The sequence below is a fragment of the Urocitellus parryii genome, chromosome 11 (assembly GCF_045843805.1).
Source record: "Urocitellus parryii isolate mUroPar1 chromosome 11, mUroPar1.hap1, whole genome shotgun sequence".
Taxonomy (NCBI): Eukaryota; Metazoa; Chordata; class Mammalia; order Rodentia; family Sciuridae; genus Urocitellus; species Urocitellus parryii.
Genome location: NC_135541.1, coordinates 695,898 through 721,072, shown reverse-complemented (window position 1 = coordinate 721,072; position 25,175 = coordinate 695,898). Strand labels below are relative to the sequence as shown.

At 58.8% G+C, this 25,175-nt stretch overlaps 1 protein-coding gene and 1 long non-coding RNA gene across 3 annotated transcripts in view; one reads left to right on the top strand and one right to left on the bottom strand.

The window, feature by feature from the left end:
• Positions 1-5,135: 5,135 nt before the first annotated feature.
• Positions 5,136-25,175, bottom strand: part of LOC144249150 (uncharacterized) — a 43,487-nt gene continuing 23,447 nt past the window's right edge. Inside the window, exons 2-4 of one of the 2 annotated variants that reach the window (XR_013342171.1) lie at positions 6,860-7,634; positions 6,374-6,542; positions 5,136-5,527 (exon numbers count right to left, since the gene is read on the bottom strand). This is a non-coding gene — a long non-coding RNA (uncharacterized LOC144249150). Of the gene's footprint in view, positions 5,528-6,373; positions 7,635-25,175 lie in introns of both variants that reach the window. The other variant, XR_013342170.1, reaches the window with a different exon arrangement.
• Cfap74 (cilia and flagella associated protein 74) overlaps positions 13,461-25,175 on the top strand; it is a 34,894-nt gene continuing 23,179 nt past the window's right edge. Inside the window, exons 1-8 of the mRNA XM_077791317.1 lie at positions 13,461-15,635; positions 16,146-16,167; positions 16,520-16,598; positions 16,703-16,858; positions 17,388-17,486; positions 17,933-18,037; positions 24,011-24,184; positions 24,991-25,101. Of these exons, the coding sequence (XP_077647443.1) occupies positions 13,461-15,635; positions 16,146-16,167; positions 16,520-16,598; positions 16,703-16,858; positions 17,388-17,486; positions 17,933-18,037; positions 24,011-24,184; positions 24,991-25,101 (2,921 nt within the window). The remainder of the gene's footprint in view (positions 15,636-16,145; positions 16,168-16,519; positions 16,599-16,702; positions 16,859-17,387; positions 17,487-17,932; positions 18,038-24,010; positions 24,185-24,990; positions 25,102-25,175) is intronic.

Genomic DNA, 25,175 nt, shown 5'->3' with positions numbered 1-25,175 from the left:
ACAGAAAGTGTCAAACACAAATTAACATTTCTAACAAAAGGACTGTCCATCAAGTGAGGGACGCATTTCACATGACGTAGAAGCACGACTGAGTCGGGAGCATGGAAACTCCTAAAACAGGATGCTGGGGAGTCAGACACCCCGGGACTGCAGTCAGCCCCTCCCTGTAGGCTACCTGGACACCACAGAAGGAGAGCCGCAGGGCTGCCCTGTCCTGGACCCTGACCCTTCATTCTTAGGTCACAGAAGCAGGTTTGCTGTGGTCATTTCAGCGCTTGGTGCTGGAGGACACCCAGTAAGCTTCTTCAAGAAAGAGCGCACAGACCTGGGCTCACTGAACAGCCCTTCGCAGAATTAATAATCCTGCCATGTGCAAAGGATTTGTCTAAGCATTGTGCAGAAATAAGAGATCCCTGCCCCTAGAAGATGGACAATAGGTCACCACACTAAAAAGACGGAGAGAGGTAATTTACAGAATAATGCACACCATGGAGGGACTTAAGCCAGAACCCAGGTAGGGTTCCGAGAGGACAGATGGTGCAAAGGCCCTGAGGCAGGGCCCCACTGGCAAGTCCAAGGGGAAGCAACGCCAGGCCGTGGCGGCAGATGGAGGCAGCAGGGTCAGATCAGGCAAAACCCATTAGGCCGCGGCCTGGAGTCTACATGTATGTTATCTTACCTTTAATCAGCCTTGTTGAGGTCAAATCTATGTACAACAAAATAACTAATTTTAAGTATGCAATTTGGGGGGTTCTGCAGGACTAGGGAACCTCCACTATAACCCTGATGTTGCAGGTTTCCATAACCCGAGAAAGTCACCCCCTGCTGAGTGTGGCGGCCTGGCCTGTGATCCTCGACCAGGAGGCTGAGGCAGGAGGATACAAGTTCAAGTCCACCTGGGGAACTTAGTGAGACCCTGTCTCAAAACAAAGTAAAAAAGGCTGGGGTGTGGCTCCCGGTGGAGGATTTGCCTAGCATGTGTGAGGCTTTGGGTTCAAACCCCCACGTAGAAAAAAAACCAAAACAATAGAATGTTGACCTGCCACATCGCCATCACCCACTTCATAATCCTCAACATTTTATCACTTAAGAAAAGTTGGGCTGGGGTGTGGCTCAGGTGGAGCACTGGGCCCGGGTGGAGCACTCACCTAGCCTGTGTGAGCCCTGGGCTCCAGCCCTGGGCAGTCGGACTCCTCCCCAAGCCTCCGTCCTAAGCCACGGTCGGCCTGTCCTCCGTCACCACCGATTCGCCTTTTTTGAAATACACAAATGGAATCGTAAGACATGATGTCAAGGTGGGCAGCCTTGCCAGCGGCCTCTGGTCCTCTGTGGCCTGTTTCCCTACTGTGCTCTGTACCCAGCAGCTTGTGACCACACGCCAGGAGTAATGGGGAATCTCGAGTCCTCCTGCCAAGACTCGGGCCTCGCAGCGGTGCTCCCGTCTGGCTCCCGTGACGATGTCTGCTGCCTTTTGTGAGCGGAGAGGCTCAGGGAGCAGGGAGCTGAGCAAAGCTTTGGCCAGAGGGACCAGGCCCCCAGGCCCCAGGTGACCAGGAACCGATCCCACCGTCCACCCCCGAGTCTCCAGCTGGCATTTGAAGGCAGAGCCAGGGAGATAAAAAGTGGGGCTTGAATGGCTGAGACCCCACGTCTGCAGGACTCCCGCTACCACCATGGGTCACCGGCATCATCATCTGCATCGACTTCGTCTGTGGAGAGTGGTGACTTGGATCATAGCCTGCGACTACCTTGGGGCTGCTGCCTGCTGGGAATTTCCTGTGCAAAGGTGCAGGTCAAGATGGCCCAGTTGCTATGGTGATGCCTGGCCTGGGGAGGCTCCGAGCAAAGGCGCAGAGCGATCTCGGGGTGGACCCTGAGCTCAAGCACCGACTTTCAGGAATAGAGAATTCTGAGCATAACAAGATGACCTTGACGCTTCGAAAGATTCACTGCGACCTTCAAGTCTGCCTGCTCTGCTGAAACTTTCCCAAAACAACCTATCTAATTCGATGATAAAACCTATATGATACACGAGCTGAGCCAGCTCCAGGTTCCTCCATCCGAGGACACTGTCCCCCGGTCCCAACTTTCTTCTCCTATGTGTTTGTCTTTTCTCAATCCCCCATCGCCCCTCAGTGGTTTCTGGATCGATGACTTAAAGGCTTGTAAGATACTTCACGGTGGGAGGGTACTCCACCACGGAGCCGCATTCTCAGTCCTTTTTATGTTTTAGGTTGGGAGAGGGTCTCTCTAAGCTGCTGAGGGTCTTTCTAAATTGCTGCATCTGGCCTTGAGCTTGTGATCCTCCTGCCCCAGTTTCCAGGCATGTGCCACCCACTGCACACAGAAGAGTGTTGTTTTTTGTTTGGGGGTTGTTTTTTTGTTTTTTTGTTTTTTTTGAGATGAGATCTCACTTTGTTGCCCTTCAACTCCTGGGATGAAGCCATCCCCCTCCCTCAGCCTCCCGAGTAGCTGGAAAGCACAGGCGTGCGCCACCACGCCCGGGTAGCTCGACACTTCTGAGAATCAACCACAAGCACCTTGTTGTGTCCCCAGGAGTGTGGGCTTGTTCCCGAGTTGTGTCCTCCCTGTTGATGGACATTTGGGTTGTGTCCAGTTTTGGCTCCTGCCGCTTTGAACTTTCAGACGCAAGTCTTTGGGTGGTCACGTTGTCATTCTTTATTTAATAGAGGGGTGCGTCTAGGATGACCGGGGTTCAGGGGCGCGTGTGCTTCACTCGGCTTCCCAAAGTGGGCCTGCCGGTTTGCACGCCAGCAGCGCCCAGAGACCTTCGGCTGCCTGCCCCTCAGCCCAGTGCACACTGGGTGTCTCTGGTTGCTGGCCACTCCACGGCTGCACGGGGGCGCCTCCCAGTGGGCTTCATGTGCCCTACCCCAGGGACGCTAGGCATGTTTGGATGAGCTGGCTTGATCCAGTGGTCTCTGATCAAGTCTTTTGCTAATTTTAGAAAATGAGGATGCTGACCCTTCTGTTGCTGTGAGTTATTTATATTTTTCAGACACCAGTCTTTGGCTGCATGTGTTTTGTAAGGATCTTTAGTGGCCAGCGGTTTCCCGGCTCCTTCTCCCAGCAGCGTCTTCTGAAGAGCCAGGGCTTTAGTCGTGCTGAAATGACCCATGTGACCAGTCCTTGCCTCTGTTTCCTTCCCCTGAGCTGCGGGCTGGAGCTCCCCGAGGGTCATGTGCGGGCTCCCATCCTCCGTGTCCACCTCCTAGGACGGCATCCTGGGCTCTCGGGTGTTCTGCCCTCCCAATGTTCTGTTCCGGTTTTCAGTTGTCTCAGGCGGAGGGAAACCTGTCCATCTTGCTCCTTGTCAGCCATAGGTGGAAACGTACCCTTATCTGCTTAATTATCGATTTTGCGGTGCCGTGTGCATGCGGGGCGAGCGCTCTACCGCTGAGGTCCACCCCAGGCTATCTTCATTTATCAAAATAGCTTTTTAAAATTACGGCTTTATCACTGATACTTGTCACCACACTAAACCTGCCTTTGCTCTTTAGAACGTTCTTTCTGGGCATGGACATTTAGGTCACCAGGCTCTTTGTCTTGTGTTTGGCTAGGTGTCCCCAGGTTGTGGCCCCGACTTCCTTTCCATCGAGTTTGAAAGGTTTCTAGGCACACCGGCAGGGGTCTCACCACCCAAGGGCCTTGCAAAGACAAAGGTGTCAGGCCCAGTGCACATGCCTGTAGGACAGCCCTCAGGGGCTGCAGTCAGAGGCCACCCTGGGCCAGGCAGCAAGACCCAGTCTCAAAACAACTGCAGCAAAACATTTCAACAAATTGAATTTAAACACCCAATTGGCTTTTACCAACAGTTCGTGAATCGGACTTCCTTCCATCTCCAGATTGACAAAAGGTGCTTCTGTGGGCATGGTGGCAGAGTTGGTAAAATCCAGCAGTGGTCTGAACAGGGTTGGGGGGGGTGGCTTCAGCTGTTCTCCCCGTGAGGACTAAAGCCGAGGGGCTTCCCTATCGTCCCTGCTAAAACCTGCCTGTGTGGGGATGGTCTGATTTCTTGGAGGTTCAGATGAACAGCCTAATTTGGCCAGGAAGACAAACAGGTGGATTCTTATTGCCAGGGTAGACACAATACGGAGCTGATGGTGCTGCATCTTGATTTCCTCACTTGGGTATGTCTGGAGGCCACTCTACAGCAGGACACAGAAGGAGACCTGCCAGGGGCCAGCTCCCTGTGGGTGGCTGTGTTCAGTCTCTGACTGTCCTTCCCCTCTCCCGTGGAGTGTGTCCATCATCCACACTGGGACCAGCGAAGCAAAGCCCTAGGAAAGAACTCCATAATGGGGGCGGGCGGGGGTAGCCCCAGTGTAACTCCTCTTAGGAAAACACCACCGGGCTGATGGGGTGGGCTGATGGGGTGACCCTGGAGCGCGGGAATTCTGAGAGGAAAACAGACCCAGCACCTGCCGCGGCGGCAGACCTCTTGACTCTCAGGATGTCTGGGCCCAGGATTAGCCAGGGACTCCCCAGGCCTCCCGCGGCCTCGGGCACCAGCTGCGAAGGGGCAGGTCCCACTCATCCTGGCCCAGCGCGGCCGCGGAGCCTGGTGAAAGGGATCCGCAGCGCACACCGTGCAGCCCCGGAGCGCCGGGCAGGTGCGGGCAGGTGCGGGCAGGTGCGGGCAGGTGCGGGCAGGTGCGGGCAGGTGCGCGCAGGGGCGGGCAGGTGCGCGCGCAGGGGCGGGCAGGTGCCGGCAGGTGCTCGCGCGGTGCAGCCGCGAGTCCTGCGCGAGGCCGAGCCCGCGTCCGCAGCGCCACCGCTGCTCCAGTCGCCGGTCCTCCCCACCGCGAGCTGGGCGGGCCGCGCCTGCGCGGGGCTGTGTGCTCGTTCCCATGGAGCCGCCAGCGTCGCAGCCGAGGGCCACCGAGAGGACCAGCGGGCCACCGCCGGGTGGGGCCGCTGAGGAGAGCTTGTGGCCGGACAGGGCCGAGCAGGCCTTGGGGAGGTGGGTGCCGCCCGGCCGGCCGGCGTCTGTATCTCCCAAACCCTCGCGGCCCGCGGACTCAGACGCCTTCTTTGGAAGGGCCGTCGGTTGTCAGTAGTTGAGGCACCTCGCAGCAGGGCGCCTGCTGGGCACCGCTGGGGTCCTGGTAAGAAAGAGATCTGGACACAGCCCTGTCCCCGCAGGGAAGGCGCAGGGGTCTGGCCCTGAGCACCAGGGGCTGGAGGAGCCCCCGGCCAGAAGAGGGGCCTGCAGCAGGCCGGCCAGGCAGAGCCAGCGGGGTCCTGCCCTGAAGAGCAGCAGAGTCCGTAGGTGCACTCCCAGGACAGCCCCCTGGCCCAAGGGCCTAGTAGGCTGGACCGTGACTTTGTGCCCTGTCCTCTGAACCTGAGAGTCCAGGCCAGGGCAGTGAGGTGGCTGGCCCAAGTGGGTGGTGTCCCCAGGTCACCAGGGCGGGCCCAGGGTACTCACAGAGTCCTTTCAGGCAGAAGAGAACCAGAATCCCTGCAGCTGGCCACTCGGGCTCTGACCACGGCGGGATGGGGCCTGGGGCACAGGAGTGAGGGCACTATAGAAGGTGGGAGAGGGAGCAGGGGGCTCTGGGCAGGCTCACTGCCCCAGAGCAGCCCAGTGTGGGAGGTCCACCCTCCGCCCTGAGGCTGGAGAGCGCAGGTCCAGGACTCTCAGCCCGCAGTGTCCTGGGGACGTGAGGACAGAAGCGCACACCAGGTCAGGAGAAGAGCTAGGGCCCATCCCGTCATGAAGGTACCTGGTCCGCCTTCAGACACCATGGAAGAGCCAGGTGCACAGGGAGCCAGGGCCCAGGGGCCGGGCTCCAAATATGGGGTTTGTGGGGAGGACGTGCAGGAAAGACCAGCTAGGGTGGTCAGGGGCAGCCACGCGGACGCACATCTTGGTGGTGGTACCAAGAGGGCTGGATCCTCATACGGGACCTCAGGGAGCCCAGGGAGGTCATCTCACATGTGGCCTCCAGAACTGGGGTCACCCCAGAGTGGGGTCACTTGTGGAAGCAGAGCACCCAAGCCCTTCAGCCTCATCACGGGCGCCAGTTGGCTCTCAGACCCCCGTAGCATGCCCCCCACAGCTCTGTGTCCGTGCCAGCACCACAGAGTGTCAGGCTTGCGCTTCCCCGGCTCCCCCGGTGCGCCCGCTCTGCAAAAGCCACCCATCCAAGTCCTGCTTTAGAGTCCGTCTTGTGCTACAGGTGCCCGCCCCCTGCTCCTCATCAACACTGTCCTGGCCCCGTCTCCAGAAGGTGCTAAGTCAGGGACAGTCCCTCACTGACCTCCTGCGGGTGCTCTCCCTCCCTCTCTCCTGGTGGGACTTTGGAGGGGTTAGTGAAGATGGAGCAAATTGGGAAAGAATTGGTACCATTTAGACCTTCTTCTGTTTTCACGTTTTCTTTATGGGAAACTTCAGAGTCAAGAGAACAGGAAGAGGGGCTGGGGCTGGGGCTCAGAGGTAGCACGCTCCCTAGCATGCGTGGGGCCCTGGGTTCGATCCTCAGCACCACATAAATATAAAAAGATATTATATCCACCTATAACGAGAGAGAGAGAGAGAGAGAGAGAGAGAGAGAGAGAGAGAGAGAACAGGAAGAAAGATAATGAGCCACAGGCCCGCCGCCACCCTGCACGAGCAGCTACCCAGCCTGGGCCCCTGCTGATCCAGAACGGACTGCGGAGGTGTCCCGGCTCACTGCGAGCTTTAGTGTGCACCCCCAGGCAGATGAAGGTGGCCTTTACCAATAACCATAAAATCATGGTCAATTCCCACAGTTCCTTTCTTTTTCTTCCTCCTCCTCCTCCTCCTCCTTCTTTACCCAGGGGTGCTTTACCACTGAGCTACATCCCTTACCACCAGAGTGGGGTCACTTTGAGACAGGGTCTGGCCTTGAACTTGCAGTCCTCCTGCCTCAGCCTCCAGGTGGCTGGCATCACCAGTGTGCTCCTCGCCCAGCCCCAGCCGTGATTTCTTAATGACATCCAACTGGTGCTGTTTTCAGGGATGGTCACAGAGCCTGCCACGCTGTTGGCTGGAGCTGGCAGGGTCCCCACCGTGGGGAGGCCCACTGGTCTGCCGTGGCCCCTCCCCTCTCTCCCTGGGACCTTTGTTTGTGGAAGGAACTGGGCCATTGGCCCCACTGATTTTCAGGGGTCTACTTCATGTCCCTGAGGGGTTCTGCCGTTTGTCTCCGCAGTCCCAGCGTCTGCTGTTGTGTTTATTCTCAAGGGCTTCATTCTTTCGCTGTGATTGTGAATGGTAGCTGCTGTTGACTCTGAATCATGGAAAGACGCTCGGTTCTCGTCACGGAGGCGTCTCCGCAACGTGAGCGAGCTTCCCCATTACCTTGCCTTCCAGATGCTTCTCCTCCTGCGCCCTTGGACCTTCTCGTTGGGGACCCAGCGCCTCCTGGTTGGGTTCTTGGTCTTCCTCCTCTCTTCCTCCCTGGCCCTGGGTGCACTGGGCAGGCCCACTGAGCAGCGCCTGGCCCCTGGTTCCCAGTCCTGAACTTCAGGGTCTGTGGCTGGGCCTGCGGCTGGTGGAGGGCTCCCTGAGTGGGCAGGCTGACAGTTGGCGAGTCGTGGAGCGAGGTGGTGTCCTCGATGGACAATTAAACCGAGCCGGTCACCTGTCACAGAAACACACAACACTTTCTGTGGTGAGAACATTTGAAATTTACTCTCCCGGCAATTTTTAAATGTACGAATATTGATTGTTTTCACCACAACTAAAAATACGTGTCTCCTGTCTCACTCCCTTTGTCTAATCCATGGAACTTTTATTCTTCCCCTCTCCTTACTGTGGGTTAGCTTCCACATGTCAGCAAAAACATGCCACCTTTGGTTTCTTGGTACTGGCTTATTTCACTTAGCACAATGTTCTCCATTTCCAGCCATTTACCAGAAAAATTCCATTTTTCGTCATGGCTGAGTAATATTCCATTGTGTGTATTTACCCCTCCCACTTGTTGAAGGGCGCCTAGGCTGGTTCCATAGCTTTGGGATTATGAATTGAGCTGCTGTAGACCTGATGTGGCTGCGTTACTGTAGTTTGCTGATTTTAAGTCCTTTGGGTATAAACTGAGGAGTGCGATACCTGGGTCAAATGGTGGTTCCATTCCCAGTTTTCTGAGGAATATCCACACTGCTCTCTGGAGTGGTTGCACCAGATTGCAGCCCAAGCACCCTCACCAGCACCCTCACCAGCACCGTCACCAATACCCTCACCAGCACCCTCACCAGCACCCTCACCAGCACCCTCACCAATACCCTCACCAACACCATCACCGACATCATCACCAACACCAGCACCAGCACCATCACCAACACCCTCACCAATACCCTCACCAGCACCCTCACCAACACCCTCACCAGAACACTCACCAGCACCCTCACCTGCACCCTCACCAGCACCTTCACCAATACCCTCACCAGCACCCTCACCAACACCCTCACCAGCACCCTCACCTGCACCCTCACCAATACCCTCACCAGCACCCTCACCAGCACCCTCACCTGCACCCTCACCAATACCCTCACCAGCACCCTCACCAACACCCTCACCAACATCATCACCACACCCTCATCAATACCCTCACCACACCCTCACCAGCACCCTCACCTGTACCCTCACCAACATCATCACCAACACCTTCACCAGCACCCTCACCAGCACCCTCACCAGCACCCTCACCTGCACCCTCACCAATACCCTCACCAGCACCCTCACCAACACCCTCACCAACATCATCACCAGCACCCTCACCAACACCATCACCAACACCCTCACCAGCACCCTCACCAGCACCCTCACCAACATCATCACCAGCACCCTCACCAGCACCCTCACCAGCACCCTCACCATCACCATCACCAACACCCTCACCAACATCATCACCAGCACCCTCACCAACACCATCACCAACACCCTCACCAGCACCCTCACTACACCCTCACCAGCACCCTCACCAGCACCCTCATTAACAACCTCACCTGCACCCTCACCAGCACTGTGTTCTTGGTGACCTCCATTCTGCTGGAGTACCATGGCTCCTGGGGTAGTTTTAATGTGCATCTCTAGTGGCCGTGACGGTGAGCATCTTTCTTGTTGGTTGACATTCGTATTGTGAGGTTCATTTCTAGCACAAGTTCACGACTCTTTTAAGTATAAAGGGATGTTGGATTTTATGGATCCTTTTTCTTGCTCACTGGGTGGATGGTGTGACCCCCTGGGGTCTGCTGGTTGGTGCCCATGTGCTCAGGGACCCCTCGTGGCCACGCCTGCTCTCCTGCCGGGGTCTGCTGGGCATCTGCTGGGCACGTGCCCCTGTCGCTGAGCAGCGGGGGGTGGGGGCGGCTGGCTGCTTACTGCTGCCACGGCTTGTGCCCAGAGTGTTGTGTGCTGGGTGCTTCCGCCCGCTCCCTGCTCACAGCCACCGAGGTGCGCCTCTTTCTGAGCTTTAAAGCGCAGGCAGTGCCTCTGGAGAGCAGGGAATTAGACTTTTGAGATTATTATTTTTTTTTTAAGAGAGAGAGAGAGAGAGAGAATTCTTAACATTTATTTTTCAGTTTTTGGCGGACACAACATCTTTGTTGTATGTGGTGCTGAGGATCGAACCCAGCGCCCCGCGCCTGCCAGGCGAGCGCGCTACCGCTTGAGCCACATCCCCAGCCCTGAGACTGTTTTTGAAAACAGCGTTTCTTACCACTTCAGTGTGCTGGCTGGCGCACTGGCAGCCTCCGTACCCAAGGTGGCCCTTCCAAGCCCTCCTGAGAGCTGCCAAGTGACCCTTGGTTCTCCGGCCGCTTCTCCGGTGCCCGAGCCCTGCACAGGTGCTGGCCCAGGTCTCCCCACCCCGGGGCCTTCACACTCGTCCTTCCACTTCCCAGTTGGCGGGTCCTTGTAGATTCGTGTGTGGAAACAGGAATCTGCACCGTTTCCGAGGATGAGAGTGGGGTGAGAGTTGAGCACCAGGAGGGCGGGCCTCTGTGCCTGGACGCTCAGAGTCGACGTATGCTGCGGTCCACTGTGCGTCCAGCGAGGCAGTCGGGTAGCCGCCCCCAGCTCCTGAGACAGAGCTGAACAGGTCTGGCCACTTACAAGTGTCCTCTGCAAGCCCCGGAGGGCACAGAGCAGCGGGCAAGTCTGTCCTTCCACGTGGGAGAAGGTGGGGTGTTTTATGGGCACTGAGAGTCCTACCCTTTGGGACTTTCATGCAAAGTGTTCTTTGCAGTTTGGGTCACGGGCATTGATTCATTCCCAGTGTGGCCGGAAACATCCTGAGACATGGGACACGTCCTTAGGGATGGGTCTGAGGCAGTGGCTGGATTCAGCCACAGAAACCAGTTCCCAGATCTGAGCATCTCCCGCACGGACACCTGTGCTCACCGCCCGGACTCACCCCGGGGCCAGGGAGGGACTGTCCTCACACGGGACGTCTGTGCCCACACACTGACACCAGCACGCACCACGCGCCCTTTCCATTGACCACGCTGTGAGCATCACCTGACGATGGGCGTTAGAACGAGCACATACTTGTGGCTGGACAGAGAGTGAGACTCGACTTTCACAGGAGATGACGAGGTACCCAAGAGCATCGACGTCCAACACTGTTCTTGAGGGAAACATCTTTGACCAATGGATGTAAAATTCCAGACCAAGAGTGTCCACCGGCGTCCCCCTAGAATCCCCAGACGAGGAGGGCATGATCAGTGTTCTCAGGTTCTTTAAGCCCCCGAACCTTGGCGGAGTGTGAGTGTGTGTGTGTGTGTGTGTGAGTGTGTGTGTGTGTGTGTGTGTGTGAGTGTGTGTGTGTGTGAGTGTGTGTGAGTGTGTGTGTGAGTGTGCGAGTGTGTGTGTGTGTGAGTGTGCGAGTGTGTGAGTGAGTGTGTGTGTGTGAGTGTGTGTGTGAGTGTGTGTGTGAGTGTGTGAGTGTGTGTGAGTGTGTGTGTGTGAGTGTGTGTGTGAGTGTGTGTGTGAGTGTGTGTGAGTGTGTGTGTGTGAGTGTGTGAGTGTGTGTGAGTGTGTGTGTATGAGTGTGTGTGAGTGTGTGTGTGTGAGTGTGTGTGAGTGTGTGTGTGAGTGTGTGTGTGAGTGTGTGTGTGAGTGTGTGTGTGTGTGTGAGTGTGTGTGAGTGTGTGTGTATGAGTGTGTGTGAGTGTGTGTGTGAGTGTGTGTGTGAGTGTGCGAGTGTGTGTGTGCGAGTGTGAGTGTGTGCGAGTGTGAGTGTGTGTGAGTGTGTGTGTGAGTGTGAGTGTGTGTGTGAGTGTGAGTGTGTGTGTGAGTGTGTGTGAGAGTGTGTGTGAGTGTGTGTGTGTGAGTGTGTGAGTGTGTGTGTGTGTGAGTGTGAGTGTGTCTGTGTGTGAGTGTGTGTGAGTGTGTGTGAGTGTGTGTGAGTGTGTGTGTGTGAGTGTGTGTGTGAGTGTGTGTGTGAGTGTGAGTGTGTGAGTGTGTGTGAGTGAGTGTGTGTGTGTGAGTGTGTGTGAGTGTGTGAGTGTGTGTGTGAGTGTGTGTGAGTGTGTGTGTGAGTGTGTGTGTGAGTGTGAGTGTTTGTGTGAGTGTGTGTGTGTGTGAGTGTGTGTGTGTGTGTGAGTGTGTGTGTGAGTGTGTGAGTGTGTGTGAGTGTGTGTGTGAGTGTGTGTGAGTGTGAGTGTGTGTGAGTGTGTGTGTGTGTGTGTGAGTGTGTGTGTGTGTGTGAGTGTGTGTGTGTTCTGCTGAGATAACATGTGTGTGGTGCTGGGAAGGGGCCCCGGAGGCTCGACCGCTGAGCTCCATCTCCAGCTCTTTCTGGTTCTGACTTTGAGACAGGGTCTTGTTAAGTTGCTGATGGCCTTGAACTTGCAGTCCTCCTGCCTCAGCCTCCACGTAGCTAGGTCCCAGGCATGGCCACCACAGCTGGCAGACACAGAGGTCAGAAACTTTCGATTGGGTCCATCTTGACCACGGCATACACCTGTGCAGCCAGGGATAGGGTGGCCCCAGACCCCGCAAGTTCCCTGGCCGTCCATCCTGGTACGCGGAAGCCACCCTACGAACTCGGGCCCCTGCCCGAGCTTGCTGCTCTGGGCTTCAGCGTACTCCTGTGACCACTTGACGACTTTGCAGAGGCCCTCGAGAGAGAGCCCTGGGCGCACCTGACCACCAGCACCGCCCCTTCTGTGGCTCCCAGAGGTGCCCCAAGCTGTCCTTCCCTCCTCCTGTCCAGCACCTGGGCTCTTTCCAGTCTGCAGCTATGAGATGGAGCGTGACCCTCCCTGAACGCCCTCGGGCAGTTTCTCAGCCGTCCTTAGGATCAGGGGCCTGCTGTTAGGTCTGTTCACAAGAAATCCCCGCCAGTCACACTCACGGCTGCGGATGGATCCGAGTTCTGGCCAGTGTGTGTGTGTGTCACCTTTGCAGTGACTCCTGGCCACCTCGGGGGCACATAGCGCCAGGGCTTTAGTCTTCGTCTCGTGACTCTGGGTGTCACACCACGTGTCCCGTGATCGTTGGCCATTTCTTTCTGTCTTCTTGTGTCACACCACTCTAGACCTTCTGTCTGTCTCAGCTGGAGTCTGGACTTTGAGTTATTGATGTGCAGGAACTCTTTACATATTCTGGATACAAGACCTTTGTCAGATATTTGTGCGACAAGTATTTTTTCCCTAATCAGTGACGTATCTGTTCTCTAAGTGTCTTTTTAAGGTAAGTTATTGATTATTATAAAGCCCATACTTTAAGATCTCGGGTCCTGTTGATCTGTGTTTTGTGATGACTTTCTTGCAGCCCATCTCTGTCTCTCGACGTGGAGAGAGCCACTAGCCTGGTCTCTGGAGAGGAGCTTGCAGACAGCATGCTGCCCATGGAGGACGGTAAAGGAGGCCCGGGAAAAACAGGCGACGCGCCTCACGGCGGCCCCTCGGCTCCCTGGACTCCCGCGAGACCGTGCCCACTGAGTCCACGTTGTCCCCAGCCCGGGAGCTGGTCCTGCGGCCTTCAGCTGAGGCTCTGACAGTGCAGACCAGTCTCCAGGCCTGGCGTCACTATTGAGAAGCGGATGCCATTTTTAGCCCGTCCTTTGAATGTGACCTATTTTCATTTTCTTTTCCTGGACGCATTTAGATTTTCTTTTTAGATTTTCTGATGATCTGAAATCTTCCTGAGATGTCCTTGATTTGGACCTCGCTGCCCAGGCAGCTGTCAGTCTGCACAGGTGGCCCTGCCCGCAGCCCCCTGCCCCTGAGCGTCCCCCTCTGGACACGCCCTCCTTGTGGTGGTGCGTGCACTTGTGCTTTCAAAGTCCTTTCTCAGTCTCTGTGACAGAGACCTGGCCGAGCGTGGAGAGGGACCCCTGGTTCCATTGGCCTGCTCAGCTGGACGTCCACAGTGACTCAGACCAGGAGCCTCGAAGGCTTGTCTGAAAACCAGCTGCAAGACGTTCTTAAAAAGTCTGGAAACCCAAGGGCTCCCAGACTCCATGTTCACTGTGCGAAGAAGTCAAGTCCAAAGCAATTCCACACTCATTCACGCACCCACACTCATTCACGCACCCACACTCATTCGCTTACCCACACTCATTCGCTTACCCACACTCATTCACGCACCCACACTCATTCGCTTACCCACACTCATTCGCTTACCCACACTCATTCGCTTACCCACACTCATTCGCTTACCCACACTCATTCGCTTACCCACACTCATTCACGTACCCACACTCATTCGCTTACCCACACTCATTCGCTTACCCACACTCATTCGCGTACCCACACTCATTCGCGTACCCACACTCATTCGCGTACCCACACTAATTCGCTTATCCACACTCATTCACGTACCCACACTCATTCGCTTACCCACACTCATTCACTTATCCACACTCATTCACTTACCCACACTCATTCGCTTACCCACACTCATTCGCTTACCCACACTCATTCGCTTACCCACACTCATTCACGTACCCACACTCATTCACGTACCCACACTCATTCACGTACCCACACTCATTCGCTTATCCACACTCATTCACTTACCCACACTCATTCGCTTATCCACACTCATTCGCTTACCCACACTCATTCACGTACCCACACTCATTCACGTACCCACACTCATTCACGTACCCACACTCATTCGCTTACCCACACTCATTCACTTACCCACACTCATTCGCTTATCCACACTCATTCGCTTACCCACACTCATTCACGTACCCACACTCATTCACGTACCCACACTCATTCACGTACCCACACTCATTCGCTTATCCACACTCATTCACGCACCCACACTCATTCACGCACCCACACTCATTCGCTTACCTACACTCATTCGCTTATCCACACTCATTCGCTTATCCACACTCATTCACTTATCCACACTCATTCACTTACCCACACTCATTCGCTTATCCACACTCATTCGCTTATCCACACTCATTCGCTTATCCACACTCATTCACGTACCCACACTCATTCGCTTACCCACACTCATTCACTTACCCACACTCATTCGCTTACCCACACTCATTCGCTTACCCACACTCATTCACGTACCCACACTCATTCACGTACCCACACTCATTCACGTACCCACACTCATTCGCTTATCCACACTCATTCACGCACCCACACTCATTCACGCACCCACACTCATTCGCTTACCTACACTCATTCGCTTATCCACACTCATTCGCTTATCCACACTCATTCACTTATCCACACTCATTCACGTACCCACACTCATTCGCTTACCCACACTCATTCACACACCCACACTCATTCACGTACCCACACTCATTCGCTTACCCACACTCATTCGCTTATCCACACTCATTCGCTTATCCACACTCATTCACGTACCCACACTCATTCGCTTACCCACACTCATTCGCTTACCCACACTCATTCGCTTATCCACACTCATTCACTTATCCACACTCATTCGCTTATCCACACTCATTCACGTACCCACACTCATTCGCTTACCCACACTCATTCGCTTATCCACACTCATTCACTTATCCACACTCATTCGCTTACCCACACTCATTCACTTACCCACACTCATTCACTTATCCACACTCATTCGCTTACCCACACTCATTCACTTATCCACACTCATTCACGTACCCACACTCATTCGCTTACCCACACTCATTCACACACCCACACTCATTCACGTACCCACACTCATTCGCTTACCCACACTCATTCGCTTATCCACACTCATTCGCTTATCCACACTCATTCGCTTATCCACACTCATTCACGTACCCACACTCATTCGCTTACCCACACTCATTCGCTTACCCACACTCATTCGCTTATCCACACTCATTCACTTATCCACACTCATTCGCTTATCCACACTCATTCACGTACCCACACTCATTCGCTTACCCACACTCATTCGCTTATCCACACTCATTCACTTATCCACACTCATTCGCTTACCCACACTCATTCACTTACCCACACTCATTCACTTATCCACACTCATTCGCTTACCCACACTCATTCACTTATCCACACTCATTCACGTACCCACACTCATTCGCTTACCCACACTCATTCACACACCCACACTCATTCGCTTACCCACACTCATTCACACACCCACACTCATTCGCTTATCCACACTCATTCACGTACCCACACTCATTCACTTACCCACACTCATTCACACACCCACACTCATTCACGTACCCACACTCATTCACGTACCCACACTCATTCGCTTACCCACACTCATTCACACACCCACACTCATTTGCTTACCCACACTCATTCGCTTACCCACACTCATTCATGTACCCACGCTCATTCACTTACCCACACTCATTCACTTACCCACACTCATTCGCGTACCCACACTCATTCGCTTACCCACACTCATTCACGTACCCACACTCATTCACTTACCCACACTCATTCGCTTATCCACACTCATTCACGTACCCACACTCATTCACTTACCCACACTCATTCGCTTACCCACACTCATTCACACACCCACACTCATTCACGTACCCACACTCATTCACGTACCCACACTCATTCACGTACCCACACTCATTCACGTACCCACACTCATTCATGTACCCACACTCATTCATGTACCCACGCTCATTCACTTATCCACACTCATTCACTTATAGCCCATAGCAGGAATCAACTATTGTAAGCAGTGTGCTCTGGGTCAGTGGAGGACACTGCACCTGCCTGTCCCGTGGCCTCCAGCCACGTCACGGCAGGCGCACGACGTTGTGCTGAGACAGCCGACAGACCCCCAGGGCCCCTGGACCACACTTTGAGAACTACCCTTGCTCATCCAGTTTAAGCTGGTTTTGCTGTCCTCTCTTCCTACTGGAGGTTGAACCTGGGGTGCCAAGTCCTCAGGGCCTCACTGAGTCACTGAGGCTGGCTTTGAACTTGTGATCCTCCTGCCTCGGCCTCCCACGTCCCTGAGATCTCAGGTGGGGCCGCTGTGCCCAGCGGCTGCCCGCTGTCTAACTCTGGCCTCGGTTTCCAGGGAGACACCCGGAACTGGAGGTGGAGGTGGAGTCTGTCCCCGAGGGCCCCGGGAGCGCGGCTGCCGCGGGAGACTGCGGGTGATTCCCGGGGGCCTTCCTACAGTGGAGCGGGGAGGGCGGGCAGGCGGGGGTCTGCGGGTGGCACCGGGCAGGGGGCAACCCGCTGCCCTCCTGGATTCAAGCTCCGCCAGGGAAGAATGCGCTGCCACGGCCGGTGCTGGAGAGGGCAGGAGCGCAGCCCCCGGGGGAGACTGGACCCAGGAGACGGAGCTGCGCAGGCACCTGGACCTGCTGGACAGGATGCAGGAGGAGAAAGGCCTCTTCCTCCAGAAGACCAGGTGAGCTGCTGGCCGCGGCCACCCGGGCCCTGCGTCGTCCGTTTCTCTTACTGAACTATCTGACGGCAGACTGCTGACCGTGCCACCTGGCTGCTCTCTAAGAGCTCTCTTCCTCATGCCCGCCACCCCGAGGCCCCCGGGGAGACTGGTCCAGCCTAGCATCATGCCAGGGTACCTCCTGCTGCTGTTTCCCCATTCTCCTCTAAACGTCCCTTCAGCCCTCCCTGGGGTTCTCTTTGGTTGCCAAAGTCACGTGACAGGAGCCAGTGTGCGGTCAGGCCCCAGGGCCACTCCAGCCAGCGTTCTGAAATGGCCAGCTGCAGTGCCAACTGCTCATGACCCGTGGACGCTGGGGCTGTGGGTGACCTGGGCCGCAGAGCCAGTCCCTTGGCAGAATGTTGGGAACGTGGGTGACGAGGCCCTGTCCTGTCACTGGACAGAGGACCTGGGAAAGATGCGCTGCCCCAGCCCCCAGCCGGGCGAGGCCGCAGCTTCAAAGCCACCACCCGGTCCTTGTTGGGCGTTTCAGAGAAGAGCTGCGGGCCTGCCGCCAGAGGGTGGACCTCCTCAGCAAACAGCAGGAGACCGTGGCCGCCGAGATGGCCAGGGAGGGAGCGGCCAACAACATGTAGGTGGTCGGCGGCCAGTAGGCCGGGGCCAGGCATGGCCATGCTGTCAGGGCGGTCCAGGGCCCCACGGCCCCTTGACCCTGATTCCAGTGGCAGCCAGTGTCCACCTGAGCCCGACTTGACCACTGACCACTCACTCAGGCCCGTCCCCACACAGCAGGGCCTCCCCCAGGCAGAGCCCCCAGCGTGCCACCACCAGGAGGACCCCTGCTCACCGCCCGGGTGGGGGGTGCCCGGGGAGAGCGGCAGCCCAGGAGGAAGAGGCCGGGGGGACTCGGGGTCCCTGGGCGCTCTGAGGGCCCGCAGCTTCCCCAGAGAACAGGAGAGGCCACAGCAGTGAGCGTCCGCCCCCAGGCCCCGAGCTGACCAGTTCAGACAGACTGACTCCCGAGAAGGCGGAGGCCCCCGGTGCTGACCCTGGCCGTCCCCCGGGGCGGTGCTCCAGGGCCGCCGTGGGCCGTCTCCAGGCCACGTCCAGACGCCTGCACACAGAGCTGCAGAACCAGCAGGACCTGCAGTCGAGGATCGCGGCCGTGCTGAGGGAGACCGAGTAAGCGGGCAGCGCCCGGGGCCAGGGCGGAGGGCGGGCCTAGGACCAGGTGCCCACGGGCAGGCAGGTGTTAAAGGGGCAGCTGAGAGGAGACAGTGCACACTCTTCTCCGGTCGTTTGCGGGTGAGAAGCTGTGAATTGGTTGTTTCCTTTTCCTGTTTCCGGTTCTTTGAGCTTCCACAGAAGCCGTGACAAAGCACCTCAAAGGCCAGGTGTGGTGGCCACGCCTGTGAGCCCCGTGGCCCTGGAGGCTGAGGCAGGAGGACCGTGAGTTCACGGCCAGCCTCAGCAAAGGCCAGGCGCTCAGTAACTCAGTGAGAACACAGCACGGGCTGGGGCGGCCCAGTGGCCGAGGGCCCTGCGTCCAGTCCCGGTGGCCCTCACACACAAAGTGCCTCCACGCTTCTCCAGAGGCCCTGCGGGAGCGAGCTGCGGCCTGGAGACTCCCAGGGGCACTTGGTGGCCTGGGCAGCTGAGGCAGGAAGGCTCTTGGGGGACGGAAGCCAGTCGTTGACTGCACCAAGAAGCCTCCTGGGCACAGCCGGGGGGCCGGATGGTGGCTCTGCTGTGACACCCCCGGGACAAGTGGGCACTCCAGCCTCCAGGGCCGCAGGCACAGGGAGAGCCAGGGCCCCCTTGGGTGCCCCTTGCTGCAAGAGAGGCAGCTCCAGCTCTGGCCGCACCCACACGGGCCCCTGGGCCTGGACGCCCAGCCCCTGGCCTGCCCTGCTGTGACGAGTCACCATCCACGCTGGTGCTCCGCGGCCCCCAGGAAGTGCAGAGCCGCGGGAACCAGCGGGCGAGGGCTGGGGGAGTGGGTCCCCGCACTCATGCCTCTCGCTCCGCAGACCCCAGCGAACTGTCCACCTGGGGCCGCTGTGGTGCTCGGGGGCAGGTTTCTGACCCGCCGTCCCTCACGTGTGGTCAGCTTCCGACCAGGACCCTCTTCCCGGTGTGCGCCCCTCCCCTGGCCACCACCCCGATGAGTGACGGGCCTCAGAGGGCTCCCCTCTGCTTCCGTCCTAGGGACCCCAGGGTCTGCAGCTGCCAAACCCCTTCTGCCCACCAACCGAGACACGGAGCCCCTCCCTGGAGGGCCACTGGGGGCCTTTGGGGGACCCTGTGCCGCCACGCAGGGCGCGTCCCCACACACGGCAGGCCTCTGTGCTTTTACATCAGATACGGGGTCGCCAAGGGACCGTGGGCATCTTGGCTCCCACATCCATGCTCCCCCAGCAGCCATGCTGCTGGCCAGCGCACGCGCCCAGGCTGCAGCCGCCTCTCCTCAGCCTCTCCCCAGCCTCTCCTCAGCCTTTCCCAGCCTCTCCCCAGCCTCTCCTCAGCCTTTCCCAGCCTCTCCCCAGCCTCTCCCCAGCCTCTCCCAGCCTCTCCCCAGCCTCTCCTGCCAACCTCTCCCCAGCCTCTCCTCAGCCTCTCTCCAGCCTCTCCTGCCAGCCTCTCCCCAGCCTCTCCTGCCAGCCTCTCCCCAGCCTCTCCTCAGCCTTTCCCAGCCTCTCCCCAGCCTCTCCTCAGCCTTTCCCCAGCCTCTCCCCAGCCTCTCCTCAGCCTCTCCCCAGCCTCTCCTCAGCCTCTCCCCAGCCTCTCCCCAGCCTCTCCTCAGCCTTTCCCCAGCCTCTCCTCAGCCTTTCCCAGCCTCTCCCTAGCCTCTCCTCAGCCTTTCCCAGCCTCTCCCCAGCCTCTCCTCAGCCTTTCCCCAGCCTCTCCTCAGCCTCTCCTGCCAACCTCTCCCAGCCTCTCCCCAGCCTCTCCTCAGCCTCTCCTGCCAACCTCTCCCCAGCCTCTCCCAGCCTCTCCCCAGCCTCTCTTCAGCCTCTCCTCAGCCTCTCCTGCCAACCTCTCCTCAGCCTCTCCTGCCAACCTCTCCCCAGCCTCTCCCAGCCTCTCCCCAGCCTCTCTTCAGCCTCTCCTCAGCCTCTCCTGTCAGCCTCTCCCCAGCCTCTCCCCAGCCTCTCTCCAGCCTCTCTCCAGCCTCTCCTGCCAGCCTCTCCCCAGCCTCTCCTCAGCCTCTCCTGCCAACCTCTCCCCAGCCTCTCCTCGGCCTCTCCTGCCAGTCCTGGATCTGTCCCCACATGTGGCACCTGCTGCTCTGAGATGCCAGTGCCGTCCCTGTCACTGCAGTGACGTGGGCTCTGGCCACCACCGGGACAGTGAAGACAAGCCTTCATGACACCTTCAAGGGCCATAAGGACAGCTTAGCTCAAATGGCCACCACCCCTCAGTTCCAAGGCAGGACACTGTCCTCCTCTGTCCTCGAGCCCCTGGCTGTGTGGGAGCTGACCAGCCGAGAGCTGGGCCTCGTCCATGGGCCTCCACCAGGAAGGGTGAGGGTGGTACTGCTGGACTGCTGCTGGACCCTGAGAGGTCATCACCCTGGGACAACACACTGGCTGAGATGAGGGCCCCTCGGGGGGGGGGTCTCCTGCTGCTTCTCACCAGCAGTGGTGGCCTGCCATCGTCCTGGGGCTGGACCAGCTGACCGGCTGTGGATCTCAGCTGAAGACCAGTGATGTGGACCACAGGGCATCTGAACGTGGCGGAGCCCTGGGTGCGTGCCAGGAACCTCGGCGAGGGCAAGCACGCTCCCACGGGTGGGGCACCGCCCTGTGCCCTGGCCTTGGGCCCACCCACCCTCCGCAGGCTGGAGCCCCCCACCGCAGCGTCAGATCTGGGGCCTGGAGGGCGACCTCGTGGCTGGTGAACAGAAGCCCTCCGCCGTGCCGCGCTGCCCGGGGCACCTCCCTGGCTGGACAGGTGACCACTGGCCCCCAGTGAAGAGCTCTGGCAGAGCTTTGGGGACAAGAAGTGGCTTCTGAAGAGATGCAGAGCTGCCCAGGGAGCCAGCTCCGTCCTGCAGGGCACTCGGCTCCCGGGCACCCTGCAGACGCCCTCGCGCATGATGGCAGGAGGAGCTGGCCCGGGAGGCAGAGCAGGACCAGCGTCGTCCAGCAGGGAGGCTCTGCTGTCACGGTCACTGGTGCTCAGGGGTCTGCGGCTCAGCGGCGCTGACCCTGTCCCCACAGCCGGGCCTAGGAGCCCACTCTTTCCCAGCAGAGTCACTGTGGTCTGGAAGTTGTGCCCAGGGGAGGAACCAGCGGGGTTCTGTGAGGTGGTCAGCGTCCTTCTGAAAGGGCTCATGGCAGCCTTTGTCCCTCTGTCCCCTCCTGCGAGGACGCCCGGACAGCATAGCCAAGAGGACAGGTCCTTGCAGAAAGGGAAGTGACCACAGCACTCGGAGCGACCAAGGGATCTTTACTGCAGCAGAGCAGCCCAGGGGGCCCGGCAGGAGGGAGTTTCTACTGCCCAGATCTAAGGGCTCTGGGTCTGCCAGCTGCCTTGTTGGTGCCAGGGAGCTGAGCGCTCGGCCTTGGGCGGGGGCTGGGGCGTTTGGGCTTGAAGCAAACAGGGGATCAAGAACCAGACAGAGGGTCGGAGTGGCCAGGTCGCCTGCAGACAGCTTACTCAGCCTGTCCTGCACCTGACACCTACCAGACCCTGGCCTCCTGCACTGACCCCGGACCCCCGCCTCCAGGACTGCGTGCCGCCAGGGGGGCCGGTTGAAGGTCGCCAGCCTCCGCCTCTGCCACGGCGGCACCGGCCCCTCACCCAAGTCCTGCACAGAACAGGACGCGGCACCGTCCGGAGCTGCCGACAGCACAGGTCCTCAGCTTGGAGTCGCATGGCCCAGCCACAGAGCCACGGGGCAGTGGGGACGGCCTCGGGGGCAGCCGGCAACACTCCGGTCTCAGAGGTGAAGGGGCCCATCATTAAAAAGCCAGCGACTGTTTCAAATTTCCCAACAAAGAGCCCACCAGGCCCGAGGGTCGAGTGGAGTGGTGGTCGCGTGCGTCCTGCGTGGCCCCGTGCGACACGGCAGGTGTGGGCCGGCTGGAAATAGAAGGCTGAAAAGGTCGAGTTGAAAATAGAGAGGCTGGGCTGAGCTCAGCCGTGAGCCCTCGCCTCGCCCGGGCGGGACCGTGGCTGGTCCTCAGCACCACCTGGAAGTAAAGGTCTTGTGTCCACCTGTAACTAAAACATGTTCTAACAAGAACCGAAACAGGCTCTGGGTAGGAGCTGAGTTGGTGGAGCGCTTGCCTCGCACGCACAAGGCCCTGGTTCAAAAGAAATCAAAAAAGCAAACAACAAGAGACGCATTGAGAGCAGGGGTTTTAGGGTGGAAGAGCCCCTGGGTCCGACCCCGACACAGGGAGAAGCCGGCGAAGGCTTCATCTGTAGGGAAACACACCGAGGGGTCTTTTTGTGAGGAGGGTCCTTTGAGGCCGGCCTGACTGGGGACCCCCACTTGGTGGTGCCTCCTCCGCCAGCAGCTGGTCCCTCGAGGCCACCTGGGCGCCCTGGTCTCTCTTTCCACCTCCAGGGAGGTGTGTTTGAACCTGTCTGAGCCCAGAGACTCCACGTGCCACAGGGTTCTCCCTGAGCAGGGCGTCTGCCAAGGCCAGGAAGCAGTCTCAGAGGTCGGGTGACACCGCGCGTTCAGACGGGCCCACAGTTCATCCCCGGCTCCCGACCAGTGGTATCGCTTTGCTACTAAAGCCACGACGACAGCGCAAGAAAGGAGACGCCCACCCGACCGTCCCCCAGGAAACAGGGGCCGCGCGCTGCACACTGCGTCACCACACTGAGGACCAAACACGTCTGGGCCTGGCAGTCTTCCGCGTCAGCACCTGGCAGGGGACAGGGACCAGGCCCGTCCAGCTTGCAGCTGTGAGTTCCCTGGGAGATGTCAGGCTGACTGCAGGCCCACGGGCCACGCTGGCGATCCCGGCCACGGGAGGGCTGCGGCAGGATGGCACCCTCAAGGCCAGTCTGGGCCACGCCTCAAGGCCCCGTCTCAAAATCAAAATACCCAGGCGTGAGGGGGCGGCTCAGTGATGGAGCACCCCGGGTTCCGACCCAGCACTGCGGGGGGATGTGAGGCTGATTTCATTCGAGGGTGCCGCAGCTCGGGGACCCGCCACAGCTCTGGTGATGGAGAGAATGGCCTCGACTCCACGGTGGCGATTCTGTTTCAAGACACTCTCAGCCGCCAGGCTCAGAGGTGCACATCTGTGGCCCTAGCTCCTCAGAAGGCTCATGGAGGAGGATCTCAAGTTCAAGGCCAGCCTGGGCAACTTAGCCAGGCGCTGTCCCCACATACGATGAAAAGGCTGGGGGTCAGTGGAGCGCCCGGGCTCCATCCCCAGCACAGAGCAGTACACAGGCTCAGAAGGGGTGTTCTTAAAATGGTTAGGAGCATCTACCCAGCGCTTCCCGCACCCACCGCATGGGGTGCCATCGAGGTTGAAGCCGAGCGGGGGCTGAAACCTGTGGGTGCAGATGGAGCCCAGTGCCGGGCAGAGCTGCTGGGGAGGCCCAGGGCAGCCGTCCAGGTGGGTGGGCTCTGGTGGGTAGGAACTCACTGCTGCGCACCAGGGCGGGCCCCTGAGGCCTAGGAAGCACGTTCTCAGCCTCTACCTTCCCCTGCTTGCACCCCCATCCCACCCGAGCTGAGCTAGAAGCTCAAGGGGCATCATGTGTGAGAGGTCACACTATCCAATGGTAGACACAACTGCCCAAGGTCAGAGGCTGGACAAGTCCCTCACCTTCTGGCTCATGGCCAGACCATGGCCCTGGGCAGGACTGGCTGCCACATGCTCCGAGCATGATGTTCCCCAGGCCCGGCAGGGCCCACCACGGTAGCTGACCCAGGCCTGCGGTGCACCGGGAGTGGGGAGCCAGGTGCTGGCCAGGCTGGGCGGGACGAGATGGCGATTTTCATAAGGTTGGAGGCAGGACAAGGGGACCTCAGTCTGCAGCTGAGGTCGGGGCCCAGAGGGTTCCCAGAGGCAGGAGCCCACGGTCATCCTGGACAGTGTCCTGCACTGGAGCACTGGTCGAGGCGGTACCAGCGCCAGCAGGTCTCGGCCTCCTGTAAACGGTGGTGTTGTTTGCAAGGGACGCCTTGTGGCACATTGAGATCCAGAAGGGGCGGCTCCAGGCCCTCCAAAAGTCCCACCGCGAGGAGGCAGAGGCCAGGGGCGGGAGTGTCCAGGTGCACGAGGCCCAGCAGCTCTTCAAGGAGAAGGAGGCCTTGGAGAAGGCGGACAAGAACCAGCAGCTGAGGGTCTGGTGAGCCGCCCCAGCCCCCGCCCCAGAGTGCCTGCCTGGCTCCTGCCCACCCCTCTGCCCTCTGCACCAGGACTTGCCAAGTTCCTCTCTCTGCCAACCTCTCTGTGTCTGTCCCCCTGGCCCAGCCCAGGCTCCCTGCCCCTGAAATGCTCCCAGCCTCAGTAACAGTGACCGGTGTCACTGAGACCTGCAGGCTCTTCCTCCTGCCCACTTCCTCCTCCTCCTCAGCCAGGTTGCTCTCTGCATCCCCAACCAGTGCTCCTGCCCAGTCCCGGGAGCAGTCCCTGGGTCTCCTGCTCAGCCACCTACCAGATTGACCCCAGGGATTCAGGGCAGTTGGATCTCCTCCCTCCCCAACCTGGAAGCAGGCCTCTCCTCTGGAGCCCCAAACTCCAGCCTCCTCTGCACAACTGGCCTCCACCTTCATCCAGCTGCCAGGCCAGGACCAGGGTCCTCCTGACCCCTACCACTCCCCGCCATGCCCAGCTGGTGGCCAGATCTGCTCCTTCCTGTGGACCCAGGGCCCTGCCACCTCTGTCTCCGGTGCCCCCCCCCACCTCTTCCTCCCCTGCGACAGCATTGCTGCTGGTCCCTTCCCCTCCCACTCCCCTGCCCACCCTGAGCCAGACCCTGCTGTTGCAGGGCCCTTGAACCAGAGCCCCCATAGCATCTCACTTAACACCATGGCCTGCGGTGCCAGCCTGCCCGGGGCCCCCTCCCAGCCTGGCCAGAGTGCAGGGACTGGGCAGGCCACTCCCACAGTGACTCAAGCCCGAGGGCTGAATGCTGGGCCCACGATTCTGCAGGAAGTCCTTGCAAGTGCAGAAGGGGCTGGGACTCCGACACCAGACGCTGGTGGAAGAGGCCCAGAGGAACCACAAGGTGGCCGTGAAGTTCCTGAAGGCCTCCCTGGGACGGTGCGTCCCCACCCCCAGGACCGTCCTGTGGGCACCCCGCGGCGTCACCACCTGATCACCCAAACCGCAGAGCT